Raw genomic sequence first — 15,275 nt, forward strand, 5'->3', positions numbered from 1 at the left:
GAAAACAAGCGTCTTTTAGCATGTTTGTTTGCCTCTAGACCATATATATTGCTGATCTTACGTCCACTATACTGCACTACCATACAAGTATACTACATGCATGCATGCATATACCACTACTGTAGGGTTGCAAACTAATTGCCGCTAAAACATACTGCAGTGCTCTATAACAACGTGTTCAAGAGTTTAATATTGCAATTATAAATTAGTTTATATTGGCCAAGCCGGCGCTTGGGAGCCGTCAAATTCAAGAGCGGGAGCGTTGCCTGCGACCAATTGATGACTTCCTCCTCCGATTTCTTCTTTACATTCGGGACATCTGCTTCTTTCCATTGCACCCCCGCACTCTCCGATAGCGTAAACATGTCCGTTAGGACATTTGTACCAATGACCCGGGTCAAACGCCATAGTTCGCACTATCTCAAGTCTTTCCGCCTCCGACAAGCCAAACACACTGTAAGTATCAGACAAGTGCTTGATGATCTTTCGTATTGCCTCCGTGTCTTCACGCGTCCTCTTCCGTTTCTCCTTCAGACCATCTTCAACCACACGAACATAATCCTTGTCTTGGACAGTGAGCTGACCCAATCGAGGCCTGAGCTTTGCCATAAGAATCCGAAAATTTAACTCCAATTCGACTTTCTCCATCATCGACTGTATGTCTCCCAGCTGTTGTTTACTCAATATATGTCTCATTAGAAATGTGACCAGCTCATCGAGATCAGCTAGCAGTTTCTGACAAACTGGTTGTAAACTGCATTCATTCTCAGTCTGCGTCTTGTCGATGTTGTTAGCTACATCGACAATGGATGGTAAGAACTGAATCTGATTTTGAATAGTAGTCACTTCTTCTACAGTCAGCCGATTGCGCAATCGTCGAAGAATTATCCCTGATGGTGCATTATCGTTCAAGACCATTTCATTGATGATTAAGTCTAACTGTCCTAAACCAATATTAAAACTATCTAAAAATCCTGTTGGTTTGCTTTCTTGCGAAGCAACTTGATCTTTAAATAGCGGGCAGACTTGCAACTGTCTTGCCAGTTGGACTGCTTCTTTCTTTAGTTGCTTGACCGTTGTCTCCATCTCTTGCTCTTGCTCTAACATCCTCCGCTTCACCATCTCGATATCCTGCAGTGCCTGTTTCACAACATTTCCGTAACGAAGACTTCGTCGCACTGCGATTTTACAACGTGGGCATTGCTTTAGACCAATGTTAACTCCACCCTCTTCGTTTTCTTGTTTTGAGTCCATCCAGTGATCGAGCCCCTTCACTTCAAATACGTGACTACAATCTTCCAATTCGATAAACAGTGCCTCCGGATCGTCCTCCTCTCCAAAAAATATTTCTGTCACTTTATCGACGTCACAAATTCGGCACAGACTTGGACATTTCTCTCCACACAGACCAATGCAACGATGATTACATTTGAGAGTTTGTCGACATTGGTTGTTACAACGTGGACGATCGCAAAGCTCTCCGCATAGTTTAGCGCACGTATAGTGGTCACACTCCCACTGGCAACGCTCTTGGCATGGATCACACAGTTTCCCGCATTCTTTTTGACACTTACTGTGAACGCACGCATTTTCGCATTTCCGTCTACAAGCAGGGCAGTTTTTGGTACACGGGTATTCACACGGATGCGAGCAGACGAGTGTCCTGCCACAATGTGATCGGCAGGCTATGTGTAGCCTTCCTTCACGGCATTCCCCGCACGTTCCGCTGCAGAGGTGTTCGCAGTCGAGCATATCACCACACGGTTCGGGACACAGAGACGTCCCCTGTTCGTGGCAACGCACATCAGTCGTGTGCCCGCATGGCCACGTCTTGGATACAACCGCCAAACACTTCCTTGTGCATTCTATGTCACCACATCTGTTGCTGCAAGAGTGCCCGCAGCCGAGTATAATAGAGCAAGGAGCTTGGCAATGGAACTGAAGTGGACTGTCGCCACATGGAATAGATTGAATGTGACCGCATCCCGGCACGACCTTGTCCACGAGAACGGGGCATTTTCCACACTCTTTGTGGCATTTCTTCTGGCATCTATGCCCATTTTCACACTTCTTTACACACGGTTTGCGACATTTATATTGCTCGTGTTGACGATCGTAAGGATGACACGTGAGAGCACAAACGTGTCCACACCCGAGTCTAAACTCGCAGGGTCGCGTGCATCCGCCCTCCGGAGCATTCTTGAAGTCGGTCGACTGAGACGCAAGAAAAGAAGTATCCGGATGGATTTGACAGCACAGTTCCAAGGCTGGACCCACAATTCCATTATTCCTCATCTCTTGAACAATTTTGCTCCACAACTCGCTTTCCTTAGCCAACAGTGTCATGTTCCCAACGCAATAAAATCCTTTCTTTGCTCGCGAAAGCGCAACGCACACTCGATTCGACGTTTTGAGGAATCCGATTTTACTTTGAGCGTTGCTTCTGACCAGAGACAAGATGATGACGTCGTTCTCTTCGCCTTGATAATTATCGACGGCTGTGATGCGGACACCATTGTATATAGCCTTTGGCATAACTTTCTTGAGAGTGAGAACCTGGCCAGTGTAAGTTGTAAGCACGGTAATCTTATTCGCTGGAATTCCTTGTTGCATCAAGTAACGACACAGTCCAGCCGCAAAACCCGCCTCGTGAGTATTGTAGTGACTTTTCAAGTCCTCGTTTTCGTTCTCCCTTTGTTTGTGCTCAATGAAGAACATGTTGTGTTTCGCTCCTGCGATGTTCTCGTACTTGTAGACCGATTTGTGGTTCTGTAATCCGTCGTAGATCGGTTTCATCAATTCGGCAATCTCGGGGCGCATCCGATGCTGTACATCCAATCGTGCACACGGCATTCCATTCTTGATCATTCTCTCAAACAGCGAGACGTCTAACTTGTATTTTTTTGCTAGTTGATAAACATGAGGATTGGGACGAAGTTGTTGGTGATCGCCAATGAGAATCAAATGTTCGGCAGATGCTGATAATGTTGTGACGATATGGGCTTCGTAGACTTCCGCCGCTTCTTCGACGACGACTATTTTGGGCTTTACTTCGAGGAGAAGACGGTGGTGTTTGGCTGCTCCCGTCGTTGTCATGCCGATAACTGTCGCTCCCTTGAGGACATGCAAGCTTTCTTGCTCGTCAGTTTCCTTGAGTCGCTCTGCTGCTGCCTCAAACTCTACGCAAAGCGTTGTCATGTTTTCTTGAAGAGACTCTTTTCTTTTCTGCAACCAATAGTTGTAAAGTCGCCAGCGATCGTTTTCGTTAAGATTCCATATGTTGTTTACCATGTAAACTTCTTCTTGTCTCATTGGTGGTACGGAAAGCCCTTCGTAAACTTTCTGGTTTCTCCTCTGTTTGCTCATTGCGACTAAGGTCCAACCTCCACCATCGTCTTCGAGTTGATTGTCTGGTTCCGCTTCTGCAATGCCCTGCAGCTGTTCCACACCGTTAGCGAATTCGGCTGGGTCTGGATTGGCAACGTTTTCAGCATCGTTCTCGGGTACCCCCACGTCTGGCAAATAAGCAAACTCTTCGCCTTCTATTCTTCTCTGTGCTTCTAGAATTTCTGCTTCATTGTCTGCTTCAGCCTCTTCGGATTCAGATTCCGACTCACTGTTCTGGCCGTCGTCAGCTGGTGCTGTTTTAACCCTGTCGTTTTCCGGATATCCTGTGTTTGGATCAACGGACGCCGCAGAATTGATACACACAATACCAAGCCATTCATCAAGTAAACTGTAGCCTCTCTGAAAGTAATAACCTGCGTCATTTAGCTGAATAGCCATTTCACAGCCGGGTATATCTCTCATTTTTTGGACACCAATTACACCTCGTTGTTCTTGGCGACTCGTAGTTTCCACCATCGCTTCCTTCATCGTGTGCATTTCATACTGCTGCTTCTTTTTGTTATGGAAGATGACGCCCGGTATTGCACGGCGTTGCCTCTCTTTACGAATAATAGCATTCAGATTTAGGTTCTTCAAGACCTCGCTTTCACTACGACCACCAACTCTTACGACTCCAGTTTCACGTAATTGTAAGACTTCTTTCATGAACTCTAAGATTCCTTCCAGGAACTGGTCCAGAGCGTGATTTGTGTAGCAAACTATTAAAATCGGAGATGTACAAGCGGGATCCCATACATGACGGTTCTCAATCAATGCTCTCATAACCTTGAGGCCCAGGTAAGTCTTTCCCGTTCCTGGAGGTCCCTGTATCAAGGCAAACTCTCTCGTCATTGCAGTTTTAATGGCAACAAGTTGTGACTCGTCCAATTCCACGTACTCGCAAGGCGGCCAAGCATCCCAGTCGGTGACGGTCACCCTCATGGCTCGAGGACTGTTGCATCCCAGCGCACTTCTCAGATCCATTTGGGCGACGCCACCATCGCGGTGTTCCGGGCGAAGATAACGAGGAGAAGTTCTACTGTTCTTCTCACACTTCACTATATAAGATTGCAAAGGGAGATCAGGGGTAATGTGTTGAAGTCTACGCAGCACGTGACGGTAAGCCTCAAAGTAAGCGGGTGACTCAGCAAACGTGTATATCTGACCAGCTTGCATGTCTTTCACGTCATCCAAACCGTTCATGAAACGTGCCTCGATGATCCCGTTCTTCAAATCTTCAGCCTTTCAGTTGGACACGACTGCAAACTTCATCGCCTTGAAATTGTCGTTTGAGAAACATAGCAACGAGCCAAAGATCAATCGTCGCGAGTGATTCCAATTTACTCGACGTAAATGAGAAACGTCAAACGTGATCTTGTGTGTCAGACCACTGAACGTGCAGACAGGCTGACCGATCCTAGCACGGCGTTACAACCGGAGATCATTTGAGCTCCCTCTTTTGCGTCTGACGTCATCCTCTGGGAGGGTGGCAATGCCCTCGCGCAACGGACCAACAAAGTCTTCTCTCAATAAACGAAACTGTACGTCCAAGTAGTGATCAAGGTCTTTAAAAGCACCTTCTTCGATGTTTGACCTCAGAAAAGGCTGTTCGTTTTTGGCCAGTTCTTCACTTGTAGGGACAATTTCAATACCCCGGAAGTCATCAGGAGGATTTTCCACTTTCATTGCTTGAGGCAGAGAGCTATGCTCTAGTCTTAATTGGTTTTGCACAATACATTCATCCCGGGTTTTTACCAGGTCAGTTACCCGTTCAATCAAGCCATTCGGCAATGGAATGGTTGTACAAGATAGTTGATCTACGGTCACCTTCAATCTGTCCAGAACCACAATCTCATCTACTTTACTAGGAAATCGTTCGAGCATCTCATTGACCAGAGTGACAATGCTTTCCAGATCTTCCACAACTTCTTCAACATTTGTGTATCCCATGACTTGAGTTTGAGTAAGTGTTGAGAGGTAGCTGTTCAAATTGTTAGTAAAAAACAGAGAGGAAAGCATACAAGCAAGCATGTCATTCAACATTTGATTCATTGTACTGCGACAGCCCTTTGCAAACAAGCTCAGGATGAGTCTAAGACGGTCACGAACGCCTACCTGTCTAGAGTTAAGTAGGCCTTTGAAACTATCTAGCTTCGTTGAAACTTCCATAGTGATCTCCCGGGAACTTTTCTCTCTCAGTTCGCGTAAGAAACGGTCGCTAATTAGATAGACTCTCGGGACTCCACTTACGTCTTGAGTTCCTCCTCCTCCTCCCCGTCTTTGTGCTCGACCGCCGCCATGTTCACCTCTGTCGGCTGGCTCATAGCCTCGTCCTTGTCTTCGCCCTCGTCCTCGTCCTCTTCCTGCTCGTGCACCGCGTCCACGGAATTGACCTTCACCGTGTTGTTGGTGACCTCTACCATGTTGCGCTTCAACGACGTGCCCATTTAATTGACCGTCGTCGTCGTGTCTTTCTCTATTTACTTCAACAGGACCTCGCCGACGGCTTCGGTTTCCACCACGGCCTCCTCGTTGCCCACGAGGACGACCAGGACGGCGTCCGCGACCACCACCTCGCTGCAGCAAATCGTCCATTCGCCGATTCGTGAACAGCCGATTTCCAGGCTCGCTGGATCACGAGACTTGAACGACAATGATGACAAATAAACCTGCGTTTACAGAGAAAGTAACGAGACCTTTGTGTAGTTCTATGCGACGGCGTGTCTGATACTCAGTCTGCAGGATTGATTTCTAAATGCCAAGTAAGCATTGATAAATAGCCTTGAGTCAGGGGAACACCCTAAGTCCCCATTGGACTTCCTGTAAATTGACACCATTGAACTTTCTGTTGATGTCAAAAGTTCGACGTCTGCTTTTTGTCACGGCTCACTAGAACCCTTGCAACACACGTACCAGCGTATAAACGTATAATGCTAGTGCCACGGACAACCCAGGCAGCACTACATGTCATCCCACGCAAGAGTATACATGCGAATCCCCAAAAAACAGGAAATGCTAAAACAACTGTAGCTCTAATTTTTAGACAAGAATGTTGGAAACATTTACTGACTGCAGTCTCGAGCAATGGCATAAAATATCCTACGAAACACTGCAGTTCTTCACAGGACATGAAGCCTTGTTGTGCCTCTGCTGTTATTAATTTAGTAAACAGACATTATTGTACTTTGTTGCTGATCATCACTGCAGGCAAGTCACGGTCGTTGTAGCAGTGTGTTGCCAGTATTGTTGTAGTTAGAGCTATTGATATCAATAAAGTTGTTGTGTTTCAAACTACAGGCAAATTACTTACTGCTGCGGAAGTAAAGCCACCGTTTAGCATGTCAATGTAAATTACGCTGGTCTGGTCTAGTAGGTCTTTACAACAAGATCTACTGAAACATTGGTAACAAAGTAAATTTGGCTACACTAAAGTGTCCCACAATAACACATGGTTATGGTAATGTGTTGAAAAATACAAAAAAGCAGGTTAGCTAGTGCCATCTTAAAACATAAAAAGAAAGCAGCTAGCCCTACATGGAACTGACAGCAAACATGGTTGTTATGGCTCCACTGGTCTAATAGCAAGAGTATAGACTTCAAACTACCTACACGTGATTATCAAATGACAATGGAACACGTCAATGCCATAAATCTATAAATGTGTTTGTATTTTAAGTGCTAACTTTAAACTACATGTGAGCAATAAAGCAGTGTTGCAACTAGCTGTTGCAACATCACGTGATTACAATTGAAAGGTCACCTTGTCTGCCTTTCCTCAACACCTCGCTTGTACATGCAGGAGGAAATGGGCGATATAGGGACGACTCGAGATAGAAAGAATGGTTTACATATTATTCCATCCCCTAGAGAGACAATTCTTGCAGAAAAAGAGGTTTGAAAAACGCTGTTGGCTATATCGTTGCCATTGTCTGAAGCCAGACGTGATTGACTTTTTGGCGAGACATAACTTGAAAACGAGCGTCTTAAATTTGCACGTTTGTCTGTCTCTAGATCATATATTATTGATCTTACGTCCATCAGCACACGTCCATACAATTTTACTTCATGCACGCACAACAGTCAACTGCTATATATATATATATATATATATATATATATATATATATATATATGCATAAAGTCACGGTAACATATACTGCAATGCTCTAACAACGTGTTCAATATCGCAAATTGCAACTAATTTTAGTTCTATATCGGCAAAGCCGGCGCTCGTGAGTCGTCAAATTCAAAAGCGGGAGCGTTGCCTGCGACCAAGCGATGACGTTCTCCTCCAATTTCTGCTCGACATTCGGGACATCTACTTCTTTCCATTGCACCTCCACACTCTCCAATAGCGTAAACGTGTCCGTTTGGGCATTTGTACCAATGACCCGGTTTAAACCCCATAGCGCGCACTATCTCAAGTCTCTCCGCTTTTGATAAGCCAGAAACGCTGTAAGTAGTAGACAGAAACTGAATGCTCTTCCGTATTAACTCCATGTCTTTATGCGACCTTTTCATTTTGTCCTTCAGACCTTTTTCGATCACGTGGACAAACTTGATGTGTATGGCAGTGAGCTGTCTCAATCGAGGCCGAAGCTTTGCCATAAGGATGCGAAAGTTTAACTCCAATTCGATTTTCTCCATCATCGACTGAATTTCTTCCAGTTGTTGTTCGCTTAGAACGGGTTCCATTAAAATTATGACCAGTTCATCGAGATCAGCTAGCAGTTTCTGACAATCTGGTTTTACTGTACATCCAATTTGCATCTGCGCCTTTTCGATCTTGTTGGCCAGATCAACAATAGATCGCAAGAACTGAATCTGATTTTGAATAGTAGTCACGTCCATGATCGTCGGCCGATTGCGCAAGCGCCGAAGAATTTTTCCTGATGGACTTATATCCTTTACAACTAAATTATCGATGCCGTCAGTGTCTTCTAGACCAAGATCAAAATAAAGCAAGAATGTCTCGCGGGCGCTCTTGAGCGAGAAAACCTGGCTCTTGAACAACATACAGACTTGTAGTTGTCCCGCCAGTTGGACTGCCTCTCTTGTCAGTTGCCTGACCGTTATCTCCATCTTTTTCTCTTGCTCTAACATTCTCCGCTTTACCATCTCAATATCCTGCAGCGCCTGTTTTACAACATTTCCGTAACGAAGACTTCGTCGCACTGTGACCGTACAACGTGGGCATTGCTTTAATCCAATATCAACTCCACCCTCTTCGTTCGTTTGTTCTGAGTCCATCCAGCGATCGAGACCGTTCATTTCAAATATGTGATTGCAGTCTTCCAGTTGGACGAATAGTGCTCTCGGATCGTCTTCCTTTCCAAAAAATATTTCCGTCACTTTCTTATAGTCGCAAACTCGGCACAAACTTGGACATTTCTCTCCACACAGTCCAATACAACAATGACCGCATTTGCGAATCCGTAGACATCGTTTGTTACACCGTGGACGACTGCAAAGATCTGCGCATACTCTAGAGCACTTATAGTGGGCACACTCCCACTGGCAAGGCTCTTGGCATGGATCACACGGTTTTCCGCATTCTTTTTTACACTTACTGTGAACGCACTCGTTTTCGCATCTCCGACTACAAGGAGGGCAGTTGTTGGTACACGGGTATACACAAGGGTGCGAGCAAACCAGTTTTCTGCCACAATTGGATTGGCAAGCTATGTGTAGCCTTCCTTCATGACATTTCCCGCATGTACCGCTACAAGGGTGTTCGCAGTCGAGCATGTCACCGCACGGTTTGGGACAAGGAGACCTCGCCCGTTCGTGGCAGCGCACATCACCCGTGTGCCCACATGGCCACCTCTTGGATACAATTGCTAAACACTTCCTTGTGCATTCTACGTCACCACATCTGTTGCTGCAAATGTGCCCGCAAGAGAGTTTAGTAGGGCATGGAGCTCTACAACAAAACTGAAGTGGACTCTCGCTACATGGAATCGGCTGAATGTGATTGCATCCCGGCACGACCTTGTCCACGAGAACGAGGCATTTTCCACAATCTTGGTAGCATTTTTTCTGGCATCTGTGCCCATTTTCACACTTCTTTACACACGGTTTGCGACATTTAACGTTCACGTGTTCCCGATCGTACGGATGACACGTAAGAGCACAGACGTGTCCACACCCGAGTCTAAACTGACAAGGTCTCCTGCATCCGCCTTCTGGCGCATTTTGAAAGTCTGTCGACTGAGACGCAAGAAATGAAGTATCGGGATGTATTTGACAGCACAGCTCCAAAGCTGAACCCACAATTCCACTGTCCTTCATTCCTTGAACGATCTTACTCCACAACTCGCTTTTCTTAGCCAATAGTGTCATGTTGCCAACGCAATAAAAGCCTTTCTTTGCTCGCGAAAGAGCAACACATACTCGGTTAGGCGTACTCAGAAATCCGATTTTACCCTCATCGTTGCTTCTGACCAAAGACAAGATGATGACGTCGTTCTCTTCGCCTTGATAATTGTCGACGGCTGTGATGCGGACACCTTTGTACGCAGTGTTTGTCATAACTTTCTTGAGAGTGAGGACCTGGCCAGTGTAAGTTGTAAGTACGGTTATTTTGGACGATGGAATTCCTTGTTGCATCAAGTAACGACAAAAACCAGCCACAAAACCGGCTTCGTGAATATTAAAGTGACTTTTCAAGTCCTCGTCTTCGTTTTCTTTATGTTTGTGCTCGATGAAGAACATGTTGTGTTTTACTCCTGCGATATTCTCGTACTTGTAGACCGATTCGTGGTTCTGTAACCCTTTGTAGATTGGTTTCATCAACTCGGCAATTTCCGGTCGCATCCGATGCTGTACATCCAATCGTGCGCACTGCATTCCATTCTTGATCATTCTCTCAAACAGCGAGACGTCTAACTTGTATTCCTTCGCTAGTCGATAAACGTAAGGATTGGGACGAAGTTGTTGGTGATCGCCGATGAGAATCAAATGTTCGGCAGATGCTGATAATGTTGTGACGATATGAGCTTCGTAGACTTCCGCCGCTTCTTCGACGACAATTATTTTGGGCTTTACTTCGAGGAGAAGACGGTGGTGTTTGGCCGCTCCCGTCGTCGTCATACCGATAACGGTCGCTCCCTTGAGGACATGCAAGCTTTCTTGTTCGTTAGTTTCCTTGAGTCGTTCTGCTTCGCCTTCAAACTCTTCGCAAAGCTTTGCCATCTTTTCCTGAAGATACTCTTTTCTCTTCTGCAACCAGTACTTGTAAAGTCGCCAGCGGTCGTTTTCGTTGAGATTCCATATGTTATTTACCATGTAAACTTCCTCCTGTGCCATTGGTTGCAGGGAGAGACCTTCATGCACTTTACGGTTTCTTTTCTCTCTACCCATTGGAACCACAGTCCAACCCTCATTGTCGTCATGTTGATTGCCCGGTGACAATTCTGCAATACCTTCAAGCTCTTCGTCCTCAACGGCAGTCTTAGCTTGGTCGACTGCCTCTTGTTTAGCGGCGGTTTCACTATCGTTCTTGGGTGCCCTGACATCTTCCAAAAGAGCGAACTCTTCGCCTTCTATTCTTCTCTGTGCTTCCAGAATCTCTGGTTCATCATCTCCGTCAGCTTCTTCGGATTCAGATTCCAACTCTTTGTTTTGGTCATCGTCTGCTGCTGCTGCAGAAATTTCGGTTTCTGGAGTAGTTCGGTTAACGGAGACAGGAGAATCGATACACACAATTCCCAGCCATTCATCAAGTCGACGGTGGCCTCTCTGAGAATAATACAATTTATCATTCAACTGACAAGACTTCTCACAACCGGCAATACCACTCAACCAACTGACACCAATTATACCTCGTCGTTTAAGGTCATCCACCGTCTTATCAATATCATTCTGAATCTTGCGTATTTCAAAAAGCTGCTTCTTTTTGCTACGAAATATAATGCCTGGAACCTCGCGGTCTTGCCTCACACTGTGAGTAATAGCGTTCAGATTTAGATTCTTCAAGACCTCGCTTTCGCTACGACCGCCAACTCTTATGACACCAGTGCTATGGAACTCTAAGACCCCCTCCAAGAACTGGTCCAGAGCGTGATTTGTGTAACAAACAACCAAAATCGGAGATGTACGAGCGGGATCCCATACACAGCGGTTCTCAATCAATGCTCTCATAACCTTGAGACCCAGATAAGTCTTTCCCGTTCCCGGAGGTCCTTGTATCAGAGCAAACTCTCTCGTCATTGCAGTTTTTATGGCAACAAGTTGTGACTCGTCCAATTCGACATGCTCGCAAGGCGGCCAAGCATTCCAGTCGGTAACGGCCACCCGCATGGCTCGGATACTTTTGCATCCCAGCGCACTTCTCAAATTCATTCGGGGCACCTCACCATCACGGTGTTCCGGACGAAGGTAACGAGGAGGCCGGGTACAGTTTCTCTCACACTGTACTATGTAAGATTGCAAAGGGAGGTCGAGTTTAATGTGCTGAAGTCGATGCAGCACGTGACGATAAGCCTCAAAGTAAGCGGGTGACTCGGCAAATGTGTATACTTGACCAGCCTGCATCTCATTCGCGTCCCGCAAACCATTCATAAAACGCACCTCGACAATCCCCTTCATCAAATCTTCAGCATTTCTGTTGGACACGACAGCAAATTTTACGGTTTTGAACCTGTTGTTTGAGAAGCATAACAACGAGCCATAGATCAATCGTCGCGAGTGCTTCCAGTTTACTCGACGTAAATGATAAGCGTCAAACGTGATCTTATGTGCTAGACCACTGGATGTGCAGACGGGTTGCCCAATCTGAGCGTGACGGTACAACCGGAGATCATTTGGGGTCCCTCTCTTGCGTCTGACGTCATCCTCTGGAAGGGTGGCAATGCCCTCGCGCAACGGACCCACGAAGTCTTCTCTCAGTAAACGAAACTGTACGTCCAAGTATTGGTCGAGGTCTTTAAACGCACCGTCGACTATGTTTGGTCGCAAAAAAGGCCTTCGGTTTCCAGCCAGTTCCTCACTTGTGGGAACTAGCTCAATAGCCCGAAAGTCATCAGGGGGTTCTTCTAGTCTCAATGCCAAAGGCAGAAAGCTAGCTACCTGTCGTAATTCTCTTTGCATGACACATTCATCGCTGGTTTTCACCAGGTCGGTAACCCGCTCGACTAAATCTCTCGGTAGTGAGATGCCTGAAGGGGGTAGTCGGTCTACGGTCAGCTTCAGTCTCTCCAGTATTGGAATTTCATCTACAGAACTAGGAAATCGTTCGAGCATCTTACTGACCAGAGTAACAACGCTCTCCACATCTTCCACAACCTCATCAACTTCTAGATGTCCGACGACTCGAGGCTGAGTAATTGTTGACAGATAGCGCTTCAAATTGTGGCTAAAAAACAGTGAGTGAAGCATGCAAGCGAGCATGTCATTCAGCATTTGATTCATTGTACTGTGGCAGCCCTTTGCAAACAAGCCTAGGATGAGTCTAAGACGATCACGATTGCAACTGCCTACCACGCTAGAGTTAAGTAAGTGATTGAAACTATCTCGATTTGTTGAAACCTCTATAGTGATCTCCCGGGGAGTTTTTTCCTTCAATTCACGCAGGAAACGGTCGTTAATGCTAAAGGTTCTCTTGCTGCCACTTGAGTCATGAGTTCCTTCTCTTCCTCTTCCTCGTACTCCACCGCCTCGATATTCACCTCTGTAGGCATGCTGATGGCCTCGTCCTCTGCCTCGTCCTCGTCCTCGTCCTCGTCCTCCTCTCGCTCCACGCCCACGGTGGTGAGCTCCACCATGCTGTTCTTCAACGACATACACATCCAATGGTTCGTAGGCGTAAGCTTCAGGTCCTTCCACAGGACGTCGTCGACGGTCTCGGCCTCCACCTCGTCCTATTTGTTGTCCTCGATAACAACCACCACGAGCACCACCTTGCTGTGGTACGTAAGCCATTTACCGATTCGTGTATCTAGATTTCGAAGAGTTAACTGACGCTGATCAAACTCCGTATAGATATGAAACGTAACAATGACTTTATTACGACAGATTGACGTCTGCAGTATTGCCCAATGCCAAGTAAACAATTAATCCAGGGAATCCCCGAAAGGTTGCGTAAGCACGTCGGATTTAGTGTTGATTTCCAAACTTCCACGTCTCTGGTTTCCACAGGGTCCAATCAAATCCTTTCACTTTACTACGACATTACCCATAAATAGACCCGCATCTAGAAGCGTAACCCCAGTGTTACAGAGAACCCGGCACTGTACAGTTGTCATCAAGATATACGCATGCTTAGTATCACAAGTAATTGCGACCCCGCTGAGCCATGACTTCCTTGAACTCGAGACGGTTGTAAAGTCCCCAGAAAGAACAGGAAAAGGCAAACATGCTCCTGCCCTACACAAACGTTAGAAACATCTAACAATGACATGGAATATCCACTCAACAGCTGCACTTTTGAACAGGTGGCTCTGGCCTTGTTGGACAACTGTTGAGTAATAACAAACAATTGCGCTATTCCTAAGTTACAGATCGGCATTAGAGTAACTAACACGCCCCTGTGTAATGGTGTTTTACAGCTATGAGTTATGCTGGCACTATTCTTAGCAACTTCTGATTAGATTACTGAGTTCAATAAAAGCTTCTTTCTATGTGACAGAAGCAGCCTTCGATAGCAGCCATCGTTCACCTTGTGAGGTCCACACAATAGACCAAATTGGCATTAATTAAGTAACCAACTATTGTGGAAGTAATTTGACTCTGTCTATCATCTATTTTAGAATCTGGTACTGTATGGTAAGTTTGTCACAACAGTGCAATGTTGTCCTACATAACAATGACAGATTCATGTCTGTGGCCATAGGTTGAAATACAAAACGAAGCCATGCTCGTCTCAAAACTCAATAGGATAGCAGTTAACACTAAGTGCAACTAACATTAAAAGGTTCCAATGGTATTCGCACTTGCCAAATAACATGAGCATAAACATCTGTCCAGTACGCCTACCAGATTACTTGGATGACAAATAGATCATGTCCATATCATAAGAATATAAATAAATTTGTTATAAAACGCGAACTTCACTATATGCGTACACACCTGTATACCAAAGTAGGTACTAACGTGTTGTTGTTGTTGTTGTTGTTGCTGTTGTTGTTGTCCTAATGGCTCAAACAGATATGCCATCCCGAACCTCATTGAAAGCTACAGCCAGTTTCTGCATTCTCGACTCCATTGCTCGTTTTTCAGCAGCCATCTCATGTAATAGCTGACGCATCTCCTCCTCGACTTCTACCACCTACACAGCAAACCCCATTGTCTGCTTTGATTCTTATTACATAATACCAAACTAAATCACTCTTCTATTTGCAATGTCAATTTCTGCCTGTTGATCATGCCGAAGCTGTGCCATAGCATCATTGTGACTCCTTTCTTTAGCCTCAAGTTGTTGACGAAACGCATCATCACATGATCGAAGTTTAGATACAAGAGATCTAGTGTCAGTCGTCATACAAATATCATGCAATGAACTAGAAACAGTGAACGATCCGTACCTGGCTTGTTCTTCGACAGTATGCTTCTCTTCTGTCAATTGTTTCACCTTGGCAGCAAATGTTTCTTTTACCTTCTGCATTTCCTGCTCTAACAAATCCATTGATGATAGGCGTTCTTCCCACTGCTGTTTCATTGAGCTACACAGACAGGTTTTATAGAGTAATAATTAATTTCCTATCTGATGGGAGGGATTATCCATTGCCAATCAATCAATCGACTGGCTATGGATCTACTGTCCATTCTCATTGTCTGTTACCTAATAGGCTATACAAAGTTTATACCAAATCACTGTCTATCTGTTTAACATTTCGTTGATCTGCTTGTCTACCCAGCTGTTCGTCTATGTAACTCATCCGTGGCTGTCT

General features: G+C 45.5%; 2 protein-coding genes across 2 annotated transcripts in view; both read right to left on the bottom strand.

The window, feature by feature from the left end:
• Positions 1–21: 21 nt before the first annotated feature.
• On the bottom strand, positions 22–13,409 carry LOC134196824 (uncharacterized). The gene is given in 2 exon segments (XM_062666045.1): positions 22–6,016; positions 7,598–13,409. Coding segments are annotated over 2 exon segments (11,517 nt in total). The 5' UTR covers positions 13,309–13,409; the 3' UTR covers positions 22–210.
• A 1,081-nt stretch (positions 13,410–14,490) lies between these two features.
• The window catches only part of LOC134196324 (leucine-rich repeat and coiled-coil domain-containing protein 1-like), an 8,815-nt gene continuing 8,030 nt past the window's right edge, over positions 14,491–15,275 (bottom strand). The window contains exons 20-22 of the mRNA XM_062665424.1: positions 14,910–15,047; positions 14,714–14,849; positions 14,491–14,653 (exon numbers count right to left, since the gene is read on the bottom strand). Coding sequence (XP_062521408.1) covers positions 14,525–14,653; positions 14,714–14,849; positions 14,910–15,047 — 403 coding nt within the window. The 3' untranslated portion in view covers positions 14,491–14,524. The remainder of the gene's footprint in view (positions 14,654–14,713; positions 14,850–14,909; positions 15,048–15,275) is intronic.

This window comes from Corticium candelabrum, chromosome 21, assembly GCF_963422355.1.
Source record: "Corticium candelabrum chromosome 21, ooCorCand1.1, whole genome shotgun sequence".
Lineage (NCBI taxonomy): Eukaryota > Metazoa > Porifera > Homoscleromorpha > Homosclerophorida > Plakinidae > Corticium > Corticium candelabrum.